General features: G+C 35.0%; 1 protein-coding gene across 1 annotated transcript in view; it reads right to left on the reverse strand.

The window, feature by feature from the left end:
- GPR149 (G protein-coupled receptor 149) overlaps positions 1-17,271 on the reverse strand; it is a gene marked incomplete at its 5' end in the record, with an annotated part of 43,522 nt that extends 26,251 nt beyond the window's left edge. The window contains 3 exons of the mRNA XM_084231239.1: positions 9,200-9,657; positions 15,313-15,505; positions 16,258-17,271. Of these exons, the coding sequence (XP_084087365.1) occupies positions 9,200-9,657; positions 15,313-15,505; positions 16,258-17,271 (1,665 nt within the window). The remainder of the gene's footprint in view (positions 1-9,199; positions 9,658-15,312; positions 15,506-16,257) is intronic.
- Between the last annotated feature and the right edge of the window lie 998 nt (positions 17,272-18,269).

Consider the following 18,269-nt stretch of genomic DNA (forward strand, 5'->3'; position numbering starts at 1 on the left):
GTTTCTTCCTTGAAAGAAAGCAGTTTTCTCAGTTCTTATTTTGCTTCAGTCTCTGGCAGTGAAAACAGAGTACAGTACAGTACTGGGCACACTAAAGTAGGTTTAAAAATACTTGTTGCCTTGATGTAGTTATACATGGACCCTTGATAACTCTTGTCATTTATGGTCTCTCGTAATAAAGTTATGACTTATGTTTTGTATGGCAAACTTCCTAGTATTCAGAGTACCACATCCCACGGCATGTATTTAAGAAACAGAGGTGCCACAGTCATATCTTGACCTTGAGGAGGAATGAAATTTCCATACAAAATATCGGATTGAAACCATCTTCTTTGCATGTAGAGTACTGAAAGGAGAGTTGAAAGTTCAGAGGAGGGTTAGGAAATTGTGAAGATTAAAAAGCTCTAGACATTTTCTTGAAGCTTCAGGTGAGATTTTTATTCCAGGAAAATTAAACTTAAAAAAAGCTACGTTATACATTTTTGTTATTAGAAAAGCAAAGGTCTAGCCTTTTCTCATGTGGAAACACTTTCAGACTCTTATTATACAAAGCAACTAAGAACAGCTCAAGCACAAAAAAATTATTCAAAACCAAAGTGTGTTTGCCTCATCAATACTGCCTCGTGGTACATAGCTCAGAGTCGATATAAACAACAAATATCAGCTAAGCAATTATGGAGTTGCCATGGAGCCTAAAAGTTGGGTGTATGTAACTGGAATAAGGAAAACTCTAATACTCTGGAGAAAGAAGCTTTTTGAACTGAAATTTGGACACTACAATTATAGAATATTGTGTTTTAGGGAAGGAAAAACCTGAAGTTATCTATTTCCAATCTTTCCATTTTTCAAATGTTATTTTATTTGTTATTTTTAGATGAGAGGAAGAGAGTTTACTCAATGCCACATAGTCTCAGAACCAGAGCTAGAGTCTAAATTCTCCCCAGCTACAAGGAAGCCATCCATAATTCTGGGACTTATGTTCTTTCATGTATAATTATCAATATTCTTTGTTGGGGCAAAGCTAACTTAGAGTCTGTGTGTGGAATTCCATCTGTAGGACGAGTACTCCACTTTACCCTGAATATCATTAAAATAGTTATTAGTGCTTCTCCTAAGCAGAAGAGGGTAATGTGTGAGTAATGACTGGCTCTTCATTTTCTCTCCCCCTAACTGCTCTTATAAATTTTTGTAACTAACCCTCCTCAGGGACATGTAAATAAGCTACATCCTTAAATGTATATTTGTTTTATGAGTGACTGTACACATGCTTATGTTTTTTGAAAATATTTCAGAAAGCATATAAATGTGCTTCTTAACTAATTTGAGTGTGTAGAGATATCTGAGCTTACGGGTTGTGTATGTGCCAAGCTGCTCTGGGAACTTGGTGTTTATATGTTTTTGGTAAAGAAGTTTATTTGCTGAAAAGAAATATGAAAGTTGTCAATTACAGGGCAGAGCAAGGATGAGTTTGGAGGATATTCTGCCTGGTTATTATCCCCAATCCTGAAAGACCCAATGAGATGGAAGTTTCAGAGTAAACACTAGTATTCTTCGTACTGGGTGTATATTCTAAGAACTTTAAGACTCAAAAGAGAAACTATTACCATAGATATAATACCCTTGGGTACAAACTTTTAGTAAATCTCAGTAAACCAATCATTGTCATCTTTGTGAATTATTCCTGGTCATCTCACAGCTGGAGACAGTAGTGAGTAGGGTGAGAAGAGAGATAAAAATGGATCCTGGAGTCTGACACATTAGTAGAAGTTTGACCAGGTTACCTAGCATCTATGTGATAAGGGAGGGAGGACTCTTTTCTGTTTTGTATATTTGCTATTAAGTCTATACATAAAGACTCTATCCTTAGGAACTGCTTGAAGGACAGGCATGAATCCAAATATTCTAATGCATCTCCAGTGCAATAACTCACAAATTTCTATAACTTTCTGACTTTTTAATGCAAATAAGGGGAATGACTAACAGTTCATAACAAATATTAGTTGAATGAACACATGAATAAATACATATTTAATGAACAAAACAAACATTTTATATTTGACAGATGCCTCTCACTTTTAACTTGTTTTGCCTCAATACCCTGTGAAGTATTTTTATTGCCCTTCACAGTTGAAGGAATGAAGGGTCAAAAGGCAGTCAAACAGTAGTTGTGGATCAGAATCAGAAAGTGCCAGCTTGGAAGCCCCTCACCCTGACTTGAGACCCAAAATTACAATTGACGTATCTGCAAAGATCTATAATGGCTATCCTTGTGTAGTCCCAAGAATGCCTGTCTATCTTTGTTTGCAGTAGTATGGCTGAGCCAGATGATTTCCCATCAAAAAGATTCAGCTCTAACCTCAAGGGAGGATGATGGCTAAAGTGTCCTATGGTCTCATAATCTTCATAAGAGCTATTTGTACTTAATGTAAAAAAGATCAGTGTTGTGTGGTAGAACTTGAATTTATCTCTCTGACTCCACAGGAAGCCCTTTGTAGTGTAAACCAGCTCCTTAAGGCAATATTTAATATACTCACAGGAGATATCACCTCTTACTGGTAGATTCCACCTAAGGTTTGACTTAGAGGAACTTCATATGGATAAGAAATCTATGTGAAAGGTGGCTGAAGAAATACAGGATGAAGGGCAGAAAAGGAATAGTCACTATAGATGTAATTCTTTGGGAGCCAACATTAAGATTTGATCTAAGAATTCATACATTTTCCTTGCAAAGCCATTTCTAATTAACAAAGCTAGAAATGTCTTAATAGGAGTCAATATTTTTTAAAATATTATTTAAAAAATCTATGTATTTCCTTCTATTCATCTGGGATAAATTCAGTTTTTCTCTTTTGGAAAAAGGATTGAAGTATTTTTTTCCTCTTACCTCCCAGAGAATCTCAGGATTGTGCTTATCAATATAGGTTAAATTTTAAAATATGTAACTGAATCTATAAAACCAATATCTATATCTGTAATTTTTTAACAGAAATTTTATAGTAAAATGAAAAATGGAAAGTTCCTGAGCTTTTCTTGCTTCTGGGTGTAGAAAAGTGCTCTTTTCCTCCATCTACAGGAAACTGTTACTCCTTTCAAGACTCAGTGAAAGCTGTGATAAGTTCCCTCTCTTCAGCAGAGTTAACTGTGCACAAAGCAATGTAATCCTTTATCTTGAGATATTAGAAGGGCCTCCTGCCTGACTTCTGAGGTATTTGAGAGCAAGGGCTCCATCTCACTGCCTTTAACTATTAGTGCTTAAGCCTGGACTCAATGAACATTTGTTGAGTGAGCAACCCTCAGAATGGCTCTCACATTCTCCCAATACTATAGAAATCAGAATGCAGCAACCTAACCTGAATCTGACAGTACCCAACCACAGATCAGATCTCATGTTTCTTTTAATTTAGGTAGAGTGGGAGTCAATAAGTATGAATTATTTCCCTAGTTTAATCATCGCCTAGCTCTGGATATCATATTAAACATCAAAAAACTGCCCCTGTCCTACTTCATGGGAATGGTGGAAAATAAATGAGACGACATCTAAAGAACCAGGTTTCCTATTAAAGAGTAAGTTATTATCATCAAATAGACAAGCTCCCAGCATTCTCCAGAGTGCTGAAAAATCTGTGCTGAGAAAGAACAACCTGGAAACATTTCACTCTTTTCACCTAGTCTGTTTTCTATTGTTAAACAGGCCATATCCTATCAACACTGATGGTAGAATTCAAGAAAAATGAGCAAAGGATAAGACAAACAATGAGGAAAATAAGCTTAAGCATTGTTTTTGTGAAGGAACACTGATTTTCATTACTTACCTCAGATACAGAGGTTTTGAAAAATGAAAGAATTTTTTTTTTGCCTAATTTGAGTTGTAGAAAGCATACTGATGTGTGAATCATACGCAGTTTTTAATAAAATGCATTTAAAAAATACTACTGCTCTTCCAACTTGTTTTGGAAAATTATGCTTTAGTCAGTAACTTACTTGGAAAATCCCAATGATTCTGTTATTTTACATTTACAGTACCTTTATATTTAGTTGTTCTCATCTATAAAATGCATTGCAGAAAATTAGCTATAAATTGCTGAGTAATATCAACGTTCCAAATTATGTGTACTCTCATCAACTGTAATTTGTGAGAAAAGTACTAATTTGGAATCTAATGTTACTTTTGATTTTTCCTGTGTATCAGGAAATTTCAAGAAAGTTCTACTTGGTTTTCCCTTTCTCCAGTTTTCCACTGCACTCCATTTCTTATGTCTGAATTTTCCAAGTTCTATAAACTCAGATCTCCAACTATGTCATTACCTGAGAACTAAATATGTATATAGGTGTGTTTTACTTGCATTACTGAAATGTTAACCTCAATTCAATTTACTTATCTCTCAAAGCAAATGAAAACATCTCCTATGATTTTATTTTATTTGACTTCAAATAAGATGAAATATTTCCTTCTTATCATACTGGCAAAAATTGAAAAGTGTGATAATCTGTTACCGAAATAGGGGTGAAAGGATCCTCTGTTATACATTGTTGATTGCAGTACAAACTGTTATAAACCTTCTGTGGTGGAATGTGGCAATTCCAATCAAAAGAACAGTTATCTTTTGACTCTAAAATACTAATTCTAGGAGCTTATCCTGAAGATATACCTCCAACAATATGAAAATATATATGCATAATATTCATTGTAATATGCTTCCTAATGTCACATCTCATGTTGGTAGGACACAATATAAAAATATTAGAAACAATTTAATGACCCATATACATAGTGGTGGCATTAACTATTTGTATCCATATCATGAATTACTATATGGCTATAAAAAAGGATGACGAGCCTCTCTGTGAGCTGATATAAAGGTAAATGGAGGAGAAAAGACAGCTTTTCCTTAAAGGAGAATTTTTATGAAGTGATGAAATTTTATATCAACATTCTAGGACGTATCAACATCATGTACCTGAGGTTATAAGGCACTGGGAAGGGCAAACATTACTTCCGTGTTAGCCTTGCCAAAATGCCTAACCTCAATTTAATCAATAGAAAACATAAAGCAATTACAAATTGAAGGATATTCCAGAAGCAAAACAAACAGGTCAGTAGCCTTCAGAATGTCAAAAATATGTAAAACAAAGAAAGATTGAGAAACTGATGCAGACTGGAGGAAACTGAAGAGAATCAACAAATGCAATATGGCTTCAGGAATTAGTCCTGAACCAGAAAGAGTCATCATCAGGGCAACTGGTAGAACTGAAATAAGGATTAAATTAGTTATTAATTTCCTATTAATTGCATCATCACTGTGTAATATATAAACATTAGTGAAAGCTGGATGAAGGGTATATTAGAAGACTATGTACTGTTTTTGAAACCTTTTTGTAAATTAAAAATAAGTTCACAATAACACATTTAAAAAATGTAGTGAGTTTCCAGCTACTTGAGTTAAAGTAAAGGATAATAGTCCAGTAAGAGATTGTAGAAGAGATTCAAGCATAGCTAGGTGGTTTTAATAGATAGCCTTTTTAGGTCTCCTTAAGCCATGAGAATGTTTTTGAGAACATTAATAGAATTCTTAGCTTAAAAGTTGAGTTAAAGTATTCCAACAAGCTTTGATCCAATGCTAATCCTTGAATTTGTAAAAAATGAACAGTTCGACTTTACTTCATGTCAGCAAATAATACATGCTGTGAGGATCACAAAAATGTGTCATGAAAAATTCAAATTAGTTTACAATAAAATTCCATTAACTTCAACTTTCAAAGACTTCAAACCCCTTCTTAACAAATTTACATTCATGGAAGAGTTTTCAGTCACATTCAAAATTGCCATTCTATAGTAGGTAGTCACACAAGGGATTGAACAATTTAAATCAGATAAAAATTATACTCTTAAGGAAATCAGATTCCAAAATAGTACATGAAGTATGATCTTATTTTTGTCAAAGTAAAAATAAGTACATAGAAAAGAGTCTAAAGTTTTATAGGACAAAATGTAAACAGAGGTTAATTTTGGGTTGTTGGTAGTGGGTGTTTTTTCTTTGCTTATCAGCAGTTTCAAATTTTCTATAATAATTCTATATTACTTTTGTAATAATAAAACAATAGAACTCATAACTGTTTTGATGCCTATATATACATATAAAAGAGAGTAGTGTGACAATTTTTCAGGTCTCTAAACAGTAATACCAAACAAATGCATGTAGCCCACAATAAAGCTTCTGTACTCTAGAGAGTCACTCGTGTTAGGATGACTGGCTGGAGGCTACAAATAGAAGGTAATAAGTGAATTTTGTTTCCTATAGCCCTTCAGTTAAAAATGTCAAAAATTACTCAGAGAACATTTTAAGTATCTATAACAAGCTAACAGTGTCACAGGAAACACCAACATTGGCTGACTGATTTAACTTTTTTGTAATGTATTTTTAAAAATGAAAAGAGAAAAATGCATTTTTTAGGGAAAGGAAAGAGATGTATTTGGATATTTCTTCCAGCCTTATTGTACATTATGGGACATATTTAAGTGGTAAGGGTTAATTTTGTTCTGACCTTTAAACTAATATCCATCTTCTAGTGATTAGAATCTAAAGCAATACTTCTTAAATTTTAATATGCGTATGAGCCAACTGGGGGATTCTGATTCCGTAGACCTGTTATTGGAATACATATTTATATATTTAGATTATTTTTTATTCTTTCTTAAATTGAAGTAACATTGCATTATAACATCATATAAGCATCAGTTGTGCATATAACCTACAAATTAAATATATGTGTACTACATGACATTTACCAATAAAGTTAAACCCACTTTCCTTTAAAGCCTGAGAACAAAGAACACATGTTATTCACTGTAGTACTATTAGATTTGAATTGATAAATATTTGAAAGTACAGCCATAGAAAATCAGAGACAGTGTTTTCATAGTATAAACTGCAATGTGTATCCCAGTTCAATGTTTCGCTAAAACGGAAAATTAAAACATAAGTTAAAATTGCCTCAAAGCAAAGGTGGCATTGGGAAGAAAAGGGTGAAAAAGAAAGTGCTTTCTTTTTAAGTTACCATCTACTCCCCTGAAATATCTGCTGCTGAAGAATTGGGTAAGAGCTCAAATCTGTCTTTGGTCTGGAAAAGTTCTCATAGGCCTTTCAACCCTAAGTGTAATTTAGTTGTAAATGGAAGATCAAACCAATAGCTTAAGCCTATGGCTTAAGGATTGTTTAGTGTTATTTTAAAATTCCTGATAGAGGCCTTTTGGCTAAGATCAAATGTAGTAAAATTCCATAAAATTTCATTTAATTTCAGCTATTCTTTAAACATAAAGTTTTATATTTCCTTAATATTGTATTACTTTACCACCAAGCATTTTTTCACAACTACTATTTTCAGTTTCCTAAGCTATTTGCTCCCCACAGATATTAAAATATTAATACTATTCAATAAGCAAATCTTTGAAAGATATATGTATTCATCAAATTTTGTGCTTTCTATACATATATTTTTTTGATTTAAAGATTTTTTGCATAAGTTTTGCTTCATAAGTATCATAGGGTACTATACTTATATATATAAAGGATTTAAACCTTTTTCGTATTTGTACATATAGTTGATTGATTATACATTCCAAACTTCAACTGAGACTTTTAAATTTGGGCTACCTGTGATGTTTTCTCATATTTTAGATGGTAATTTCCAATGTTTTGAGAAAATACAAGAAAATGGAGTCAAAGTAATGTCTAGTGGAAAAAAAAACAATATCTCAGAAGAATGTAACAGTATGATGCTATCTTTAGAAACTAAAAATAAGCAAAACTAAACAATATACTGTATTAGAAGTACATTAATTTATAAAAAAACAAAAATGCATGAATAAGAGTCACAATAACTGTAACCTATTAAGGCTTATGATTGAGAATAGGATAGGGGAATAGCACATAGGTAGTTGCATATTATTGGGTTACATACACACATACACAGACTTCATCATGAATATTAATTAATTTTTTAATGCAAGAAAACTGTGAGGTTTCTATAATTCAGAAACTAATTGATGATGAAGTACTGCCACTCCCCTCTCAGCTAAGGTATCATGTTCTTTCAGTAATACACTTTATATTGTTCAATTTAAAGCAAATACTTGGTAATATTTTCCTGGGATACCTAATTTTTAAATAATATGCACAATCATCTTTTCTTGTTATAATACATATATTTTGTTCTATTATTATATACAGAGTAATCTAGTAGTTTAAATTAATCAATGAAAATAAAGGAAATATCAGATTATTCTGTTTATATTCATAGTAGGGGCTATATGGTCATAGTTTTGGTCAATGAATGCATTATCTCTAGCAGATATTTCTGGAATTTCCAAATATTTCCGAATTCCAGAGACTATGTGCAAGTGGACTTTGATATCCATAAAATCTTACAGAAAAGACTCCATTTCCTAATAAATCAATAGTGTGGAAAACAAGAGCAACATTAGTCATCAGATATGAGAGTTTAGAGGAAAGAATTATCTCATCATGTTACAATGAAATTTCATAAAAATAAATATCCCTCACCATTCTAAGCAGACTGGACTGTAGAAGTTTAGATTAATTCTTTCAGTTTCATAAAACCATCCTTAACATCCTTAAAGGTATGGTACATTCAGCAGGGTTTGCAAAGTCTCATTTGAGTGTATCCTGGATTAGATCCCCCAACCCCCTTGCTAAGTAATGGAAGAACTAGCTATAGCAAGACTAATAGGCAAAACTGTCTAGTATAGTTTCAGTAGGACTACTCTTCTCACTAGTTGTAAAAATAGTTCTACCTTTATATAAAAAATAAAACATTTCTTGGGGACTTGTGGAGTGCTGTTTGAGTGAGAGAGAGAATAATAAAAACTACAAATTAAGTAATATGTAACAAGTCTAGTCTGAATTTAAATTGATTGCTTGAGGTTAAAATAGTAGCTCTACCTTTCTCAAAGAATCTATATAAATCTGCAATTCAAAATACATATATTTTGAAAAAATATAGTTAATCAAGCAAAATGAAAAGTCCTTCAAAAGACACCTTGAAATTAAAATTAGTATTATGAAAATTGAGGCAAGTGAAATTAACCTTGACTGAATGAAATAAGCAACTGATATTTTTTTCATTCCTATAATATTTGATCTCACTTTTAGTTTCACAGGAAGAACAACTTTTACTGTACCTGACGGGGGGTTCTTTCTGATTTACTCCTACACCACTCCCAGTCTGAAATGTCTGGTTTCTGATTTGCCTCATGAGAAAGTCTTCTTTCTGGTCCTTCCAAATAGGTGGTTTCTTCATAGTTAATATCACTGCCTGTATTTTCAGAAAGCAATGGGTCAACACCCCTTTCAAAGTGGAAATCCTGTTTAGCTCCTGTAATATCAGTATTTGTGCATTTGTTGATGCCTTTTAGAGTGGAGCTGTCCAGAGATGGTGTGGTGCTGATTTCCACTTTTATGGCATTGAAGATATTACAAGTGTCGCTCTGAGTGTTTTTTGTCGTTTTGCGCTCATAGTTCATGAGATTGTGGTAGGATGTAGAATTCTCATCATCATCAAAGTAATCTTCATGTGTAATTTTATAAATTCCATAACTTTCTTGGAATGATAGATTGAATTCAAAGCCTCTCCTCTTGGCTAAGTAAAATAAACAAACAAAAAGTTCCTGATATATACACACACACACAGTGAATAAAATAGCAGAGTGCATTCAATCTGACTGATAAGAATTTAAATGCTGTCTTCATTTATTCTTTCAATTATGCAAAACAATTATTCCTCACAAACTCAAGTCATCTTATCAATCTGGCCTAATGTTTTTCAGTTGAAAAGGGGTTTGAAATTCATACAACGCCAAGAACCCTTCTGTCTTTAAAGCAGTTATGTGTGTTAAAAACTTAATTATAAATTAAAAGGCTCAACTACACTGCCTTAATTTTAGCTTTTCAGTATATCAACTACCTGTACATTCCTTGATTTGGAGATAAAATATGTTGTTTATAAATTTTGTTACTCTAAATTAGTTATTAGTAACCCTTTATATTATTTGAGTTATTCATCTGGCAATACCACCAACAGACAAACCTTTTTAAGTATTTTGATGCATGCTATTCCTGATATTTATGTTTATAAATTCATACATTAAAATTAGACAGTACTGCAATGCAGTTTTTAAACTTTCTACAATAGCATGTACATTCTGATATGAATTTGAAGGAAATTGTAAATAAAAGTGATAGATTGCAATTTCTGTGAGCAGAAGCATTTTACAACATGCCTATAATCCTGATTAATTACAAGATAAATTTAACAGGAAGGCACAAAACATTTTAGGGTTTAAATGAGGTGATGTATGATGGTATCTAAACACTAGTCTCTGGTCTTAGAATAACAAAGGAGAATATGACAGATATTTATACAATTTTGTTTGTGAATGTCATTGAGTACTCGAATTTAAAAAATGTATTAAGAATGAAATTATATCAAGATGGTAGATAAATTACAATTTAATGCTTGGATTTTCATCTTTGAATACATGGCTCATTTCAGATTTTTTTCTACTTTGATAGGTATATGTTTTATAGCACATATTTATGTACCCTAGGTGGGAAATTTTGAAAAATGATAAAATTTCTATGGGGACATCAGAATTAATTTGAGTTATTTAATAATATGTCCTAGTGTCATATACACACTGATTCTATTTCTGAAATTTACCCAGAACTGAAGATTTACAAACAAATTGGGATGACTTAAAAATAGAATTTGCAGATATAATTCATGATTTGAGTCAAAGCATTCATTGTTCAAGCCAGAACATAGAAAGTAACATCTATTCAAAGAAAATGAAAAAGTGGAAACAAATATTAACATTTTATACACTTCTTATTTATAATTCTATTTACTTTTTCTAGTAAAATAGTCTACTAAAATAAAATTAGGATTTCAACTTACTTTAACAGTGTGAAAACCAGAGGAACTAAAAAGATGTTTTAATTATTGATGGGTTTCCATCAAAAAAATTGTCAGTTCGGGGATATTAAATAAAAACTTTCATAAAATCCCAATTTTAGCACATAACATGATATAATTGATATATGTGGATATATATTTTCTTAGCTGAATATTGTAACTATGAAATATGTAAAGCAAAAATGAATAATGGTTTTGAAGGAGTGTGCAGAATGTGTCAATGGAGAATCTGCCTCCTTGTCATGAGATGCAGGAGGCAGTCAGAAGTAGACTATGAGAAGAAAGTGGGATTGTGATGGACCTTACAGGTACCGTGAAAGTAACTGTGTAAACAAGAAAGAATAGACAGGCATATAGAGGCAGAGTTGACAGAATATAGGGAGTAATGATGAAGGCATATATTGTCTCAGATATACAAAGAACTGATTTTCTATTTGTGCATGAATCCTTAAGGAAATAGAACATTCCTGGGCCAAAGTACACAGATAGGTTATGTAACTTAAATCAGCAATACCATACATAATAAAAAGTTTATTGGTCTTGTTTTGTAGATGAGAATACTGAGGCTGCTTAAAAAAAAACCTTCCTAAGATTTCTTAGCTGGTAGAGATTAGAATGTAAAGCTAACTGACTCCAATATTGGACTTAGTCTATGTGAAATTACTTCCTGTTAATGAGAACCATGAGAGAAATGTTGATAGAAGCACAGTATCCCAGATATATTATCTTTAACTTTGGAGAAGTACATTAATTATGAAATGATAATTAATAAAAAGATTTCTTGCTAATGACTTTCCTTAACACTAAAGGTAAATTCTGACTAAGATAACTAATAGAGATAATAGGTTCTAATAGTATAACCGAGATAACACTGTGTAAGTAGAGACTGACTATAAGGGGAAATCCTCTATACAGTATTTTTAAATAGTACAATTAATAATCATAACTATGTTGAGGCACAATGTTAGTATCAGAATCAACGACTGATCATCTTCAAGTTCCTTGTGGGCAAAGACTATGTCTTGTTTTGTTATGAACCAAAGATAAAATAACTTAAATATCCATCAGAGCCAGTTGAGGACATTAATAATAATAAAGTCTAGGTATATAACATATGGGAAAGTCCTTTTTTTAGAGTAGGGTGCTTGTCAGTAGCTATTATTTCAGAAGGCATGGGGGCTATGTTATCAACTCTTGATTACTTAAGACAATCCAAATTCATGGATTTTGGTATAAAACCTCCACATTTAAAATTTTGGATACATAAATTCCTTTAAAAATAATGAGAATTATAAAACCACATTTTGAGTCAAATTCACCTCATGAGCCCTGAGTTATGAACTTCGTTTCCATATTGAGCATAGTGGGTACAGTGCTAGACATATAGTGACCATTTCCGTAATATTTGTTGAGTGAGTGAGTACGTGAATGAAGCAAGCTATGGAAATTATGCCTGATTTATTATGCCTGATAGGGAAAGTTTGTGTCAGCTTACCCTAGACATAATGATGCTAGCTGAATAGAATACGATTTCAAGAGAAGTGATAACTTTAAAAATGACTTATTTATGGGAGGAAGGCCTCAAAGGCATGAGAGTTCCTGATTCCAGTTTATATGCCATTGAGAAAACAATTTAATTTCTTTAAAAACCTTTTTTGTGCATAATCAGATATGTTTAATTGACTAATAAGAGAAACTTAAAGACCATAAGAAAGTTTTGAAGCCCAAGATCTTTTGAAGACTACATTACATTTATGAAAAAAATACAATACTGTATTTGTTCTGAAAAGTAAAACTTCACTGGCACAAAACCCTGGATAAAACATGAATTAGCTCTAGTCTTTTGCTTTTAATCACATTTTGCTAATAAAAACTATAGGCAGAATAAATTATATCAGCTTATAAAAATAAATTTTTTCTATGTACTGTCTCCAGATACTTGGACTTGGTCAAAAGATAAAAGCTGAAAATCTTATTTTTATATAAAGTATTTTAACTATTTAATTAAAATCAAAACATCATCACATGTAACTTAAAGAGCCTGAAAGTCATAGCCAACCCTAATGTGTATCATCTGAGATACCTGTGTTAAAATCATCTTTAAAAATAAAACATTTTTATTTTAAGACACTAGTAATGTGATGTGATGATTGTTGGAAATCAGAATTATTTTTACTGAAAATTAGTTTCCATTATTGACATTTATTTTCTGGTTGCATTCTTTTTAGTTTTTACTCAAGGAAGCTGACTTGTAGAATTATATTTACATTTGCAAAATGAACCTTTATGAAAAATATTTTCCTTTCTTTGCACCTGAAGCTCACTAGCAAAGAATGTAAAGTACTTGGTGTGAGGAAAAAAAGCTTAAATGTGAAACTTGAGCCATAGTATCAAAAATATTATAGAGAATCAAAGTATTATAGCCTGTCAAGTACCAAGCCCACTTGAAGATACCATCTTATGGGGTTTTGAAATTCAGTTTCTACATCATCCTAGCAATAAGAAAATTGATGGTAAGTTCTCAGACTGTGACAACACATCATTCTTATTCTCAGGTTTTTCCTATAGCAGAACCTGGGATCATAAAAGTGACGAGGTCATTTGAACTGTGGACATCTTAAATTAATGTTTCTTTTTTACAATGTTTTATTTTTGAAGCCATGTCTTTTTTTAATCAACCTCCATATTTCAATGCCTTTTTTGGACTAAATACAAGTAAGGATAATTTTAGAGGAAAATATTATTCTGATCTTGAAAGACTTTTTAAAATTTCAAACTGAGATATTAATATGGTTATTAAATCAGCTAGCCTTTGTAGGCTCTTCTAGCTTGTGCTGTACAGAAGATAGAATATTTCCCAAGCCATTTGCCACGATAGGTCTGCCTTCACTTCTTAAAACTGACACCCTAGACTACTTCACTAACACATTTCGTTTTACTGTCACTAGACTTTGCTTACATCCATCACAGCCTTAACTACTACAAGACCAGGTTGATTTAGTGGCAAAATATTAATATTTGTTAGAATATCCAAATTTTCAGTCTTGCAAATGATTTCTTTTATGTTATATGTGGCTCCAAAGATTTATTACTAAAATTATAAATTCCATGGTTATTTTATTTTTAAGATATAGGTGAATTTGGCATCTATTAACAATAAAACTTTAAGGCATCTTTAACACTAAAATATCTTCTGATCATTTGAAAAATGTCTAGGCATACTAAATTTTAAATGTTATCAATAATTGAAAAATGACAGTTCATGACTGATATTTATAAAATATATCTGTTATAAGTTGCTTGCAAAACATATTTTCGTATTCTCCAGAGCATACTTTGATATTTCTCTCCCTAAAATAATCTCAGATGAATCATTTTTATTTACTCTTCATTTTCTCTTAAAACATAACGTACCTGGTTATTTGTAGCAAAGTACAATTAATGCAACAGCATGCACTAATGCATTTTTAGATTTATTAAATGGTAAAGCATACTATCTTTTGTCTGGAATGGCAAAATGATATTCTTTCTTTCTTGGCAGTCAAAACATAGGTCATTCCTCAACTTTTCTTCTCAAGAAGGAAACAAACTCTAGTGAGTTTTGTAATTGACCCATGCCTGCACTAGGTGTGATCTAGAAAATGCTTTCTTTTTATTTTTAGTAAACAGCATAACTAGATTCATACACCAATCTACATTGAAAATCCTTGCTACCTTTGTCCTTTCTTGAAACTGAGGGGTAGTTGTGTATGTGTGTGTTTCTAAAAGCAAAAGCAGAGACTTCATAGTATCTTGAAACTTTTTTCAGGCATTTCTATTGTTTATTCTGAAAGATTTTCAAAATTCTGTAAGAATACAAGTATGCAAATAATGAAAATGCTTTTCCTTACTGTTTCATGAAATACTAATTGACTATAATATAACTGGAGATTTTAACTCTTGAGAGAGTTAAGCTCTTTCAGGTGCAGTTTCTTATATGTGAACTTGGGAGGGGCATTTATTTTCTACTCCTTGCTAAAAGCCTTGGTGGCTAAAACATCTAAGGGGCTTCGTTGACCTCCTTGTGTTGAATGAATTGTTTCTTCCTCTTTTACCTAAAGGATGATTATTTGCTGTAGAAGCACTTCACACAATTGTTTTAAATATACATTATTTAAAACTTACTCCAACACTTTGTTAAGAAATACAGTGTCCCTTATTTACCATTTATATTTGTTCTTGGACTCTTCATCCTCCACTCAGTCAACTTTCTCAATAGACTATTTTCTTTATTTGACTGCGTGCTTATTGCTTCCAACTGTTGCAACATCTAGGACTTACTTTTTTCCCCATCAGATGCCACTGTGTAGGCGTTCTGTTTGCAGTTGATGATGCAGCCACAGGGCAAGTGGGTCCAGTGTTTGGACAAGACAAATACCGGGGTTACAGTCGTGGCCAGCAGGGTTAGTAGAAAGCTGAACGTCTCGAAGGGAAGACTCTGAAGCCCCACCATGTGCTGTACTAACATGTGGATCTGCAAAGGCAGAGAACTTCAGACCTATCCCAGGCTCACATTTTTCACTTCCCCCAGCTCTTCCCAAAGCAACCTGCCCCCGTCCTTCTCCAGGACCTTTCCTGCTGGAGAGCCAGAAACTCTGGTCCTAGACTACAGCGCCTTTGGCTTGGGTAGTGGACTACTGGGAGCTACTGGAGGAAACTGGAAGGACTTTGGGATTTGGGGATGGGAGTGGGGAGGCGAGGCAAGGTTGGCTTTTGAGTACCAGATCTGTGCGGGTTTATCACCCACGTTTCCAACAGGAAAGCGAAGACCACAAGGTGTTGATGGTGCCCAGGAAAGCAATGACCTTTGTCACATCCCTTGGCCCTCACCTCCTGCCAGGCCTACTTGTCATAGCAGGGTGCCACCTGGCCACCTCTCAACTGGAGTGAACAAAAGCCTGTTCTCTCTGCCTCTAATTAACATCTGCTTGCCCTTCCTCCCCTTCTCTCCTAACGTGTTGGGGCGGGGGAGGGGGGAATCCTTTAATCTTCTTACTACTTCCCTTCCACCACCTCCTGCCCCACCATACACCAAAATACTCTGCCTGGTTTGGGGAGTCACCAGGGGATGCGCTGCTCAGTCCGCTTCCAAATGTTATCTGGCTGACTTTTAGAGACGCACTTAACGGCCCATCTCCGGTGACTCTCAAACCAGACTCTTGTCCCAACACGCATTCACACGGTCTGGCACACACACCCGCGCACTGCGAGTAACTGCACTTTTACCATCATAGGCAGCCAAAGGATGACTTTTGTCAGCGCTAGGATGAAGGAGAAGCGCTTCTGCGCTATGGTCGCTGCGAGGCTCCTGGTGCCAAAGAGAGTCCTCTTCGGGTTCTCACGCCCGCAGGCTCCGGTTCCAACAGCAGCGCCGCGCCCAGAACCTCGCCCGGCCAAAGAGGGCAGACCGGGTCCAAACCCCGGGTCCGAGCTCGGAGAGCAGGTCGCAGAGCACCGCGGGGCGGGGCTCGGAGCGTCGCCGGGAGACTGGGAAAGCACTGTCCCCGCACTTGGGGGAGTCCCGGGAGTGGAAGCTCCGCGAGAAATTTCCTGGTAGTTGGTGTGGAGTCTCGGCGGCTGCTCGGAACACAGCAACTGGTGAATGAGCGGGACGGAGAGACCCGCGAGGAGCCCGAAGGCCGAAGTGTACACGGCGAACAGGAGCAGCACATAGGAGCTGGAGCAGTCGGCCAGGCAGCCCCAGGGCGTGCGCACGAAGGCCCCCCAGCCGCAAAGCGGGAGCGCAGACAGCAGCAGACAGGCTGCCCACACCAGCAGCGCGGCCGCGAGTACCTGACCGGATCTTCTGGAGGCTGCCTGGCTTCCCACAACCCTGTGCATCGTGTAAAAGTTGTATGAGACTAGGAGAGTCGCCTTCAAGTTGCTCGAGAGACCCTGGCATAAATATAATAAGGCAGAGGTGGTGCACAGAGGCTGAAAGTAGACAGGGACCTGGTCTGGCCACTGCAAAAGCATGAAGATAGTCACAGACAGGACGCTCATGAGATCATCCCCAGACCAGGAAGCCACAAGCAGGGACACAACAGTTCTGTTCCGCATTCTCAGCAGGGAAACTAGCGAATAAATGCTGCCTGCCAGGGCTGCAAGAGTCATTAAGCCTGTCAGGCAAAAAAGATAAATATTCAAAGTTCCTGGTGGATTAAAAAGGTCCGTCGAATTGTGATTTTCTTTCCACAAGGTAGAGTCATTTGTTGATAAGTTACTGGAAAGTACAGGCATTGTCCTTGGTCAGTATTTAATTTTTCTTTCAATGAGTCTGTAAGTATTCTTAAAATAAAGTATGCAAATCAGATCCCATTTTCTCCTACCAAGTTGCCCTGTAGACAGATACAGATGATGTCCCATTGATCTTGCAGAAAATAGGCACTTCTCCATGAGATCCGACTCAACCCATTTTTAAAAATTAGGTTTCATTTGCAGCATTAGTAAGAAACTTTTCAACATTCCAAATAAAAACAGACCAAAGACTCCCTTCTGAAACTGTCAAGTTTCAGGCACAAAAGCAAAAGCTTCTCAGGTAGTTTGATAAGGATTCTTGGGTTCTTCTTTTGGAGCAAAGAAGCGTGTACCTGGAGGTAATCAAACTCTGTTCACTTTTTAAGTGCAGTAAAAATGATGCATTTGGTTCCAGAGCTGGATTCAAAAGGAGAGATTGTCAGGTAGGTTTCAGCTTTGCAGGAGAGAGAGAGAGAGAGAGAGAGAGAGAGAGAGAGAGAGAGAGAGAGAGAGAGAGAGAGGCTGAACACAGGCTCTCTTTGGATGCACTGTGTTCTGTCAGCTGTGATCCTCCCAACTGCAGGAAGGAGGAGTCAGCTCCCAGCAAGAGAGAGGCAGGAACGGAAAGGGAGGGGAGTTCAGTGTAGAGGGAAATGATGTACATCTTTGCAGCTTTCCTCATTTGAAGCAAGAAACAATGTCCTTGCACAGCCTTCCCCTTTGGTTTTAGCATTAAAAACTAACCTGTATATTTACTGAGTCTTGCTGTGAATGTCAAATACCTCTGAGAGGTCTAAGTCACTTCACTAGGGAGCTTCTTTTGTTCTTATCTAGACTTCTCTGATTCATCATCCATTGGAGGAAGGATGTTATCAATCCTTTTATAAAAGTAAGGATGTGCCAGCTTCATTGTAAAAAACATGCATGGCGCTTAATAACAAAGATGTCATTATGGTCTTCATTGCACAGAATAGTATTTTGCAGAATCTGGGTAGAGCCAT

The sequence above is a fragment of the Talpa europaea genome, assembly GCF_964194135.1.
Source record: "Talpa europaea genome assembly, chromosome: 4".
NCBI lineage: Eukaryota > Metazoa > Chordata > Mammalia > Eulipotyphla > Talpidae > Talpa > Talpa europaea.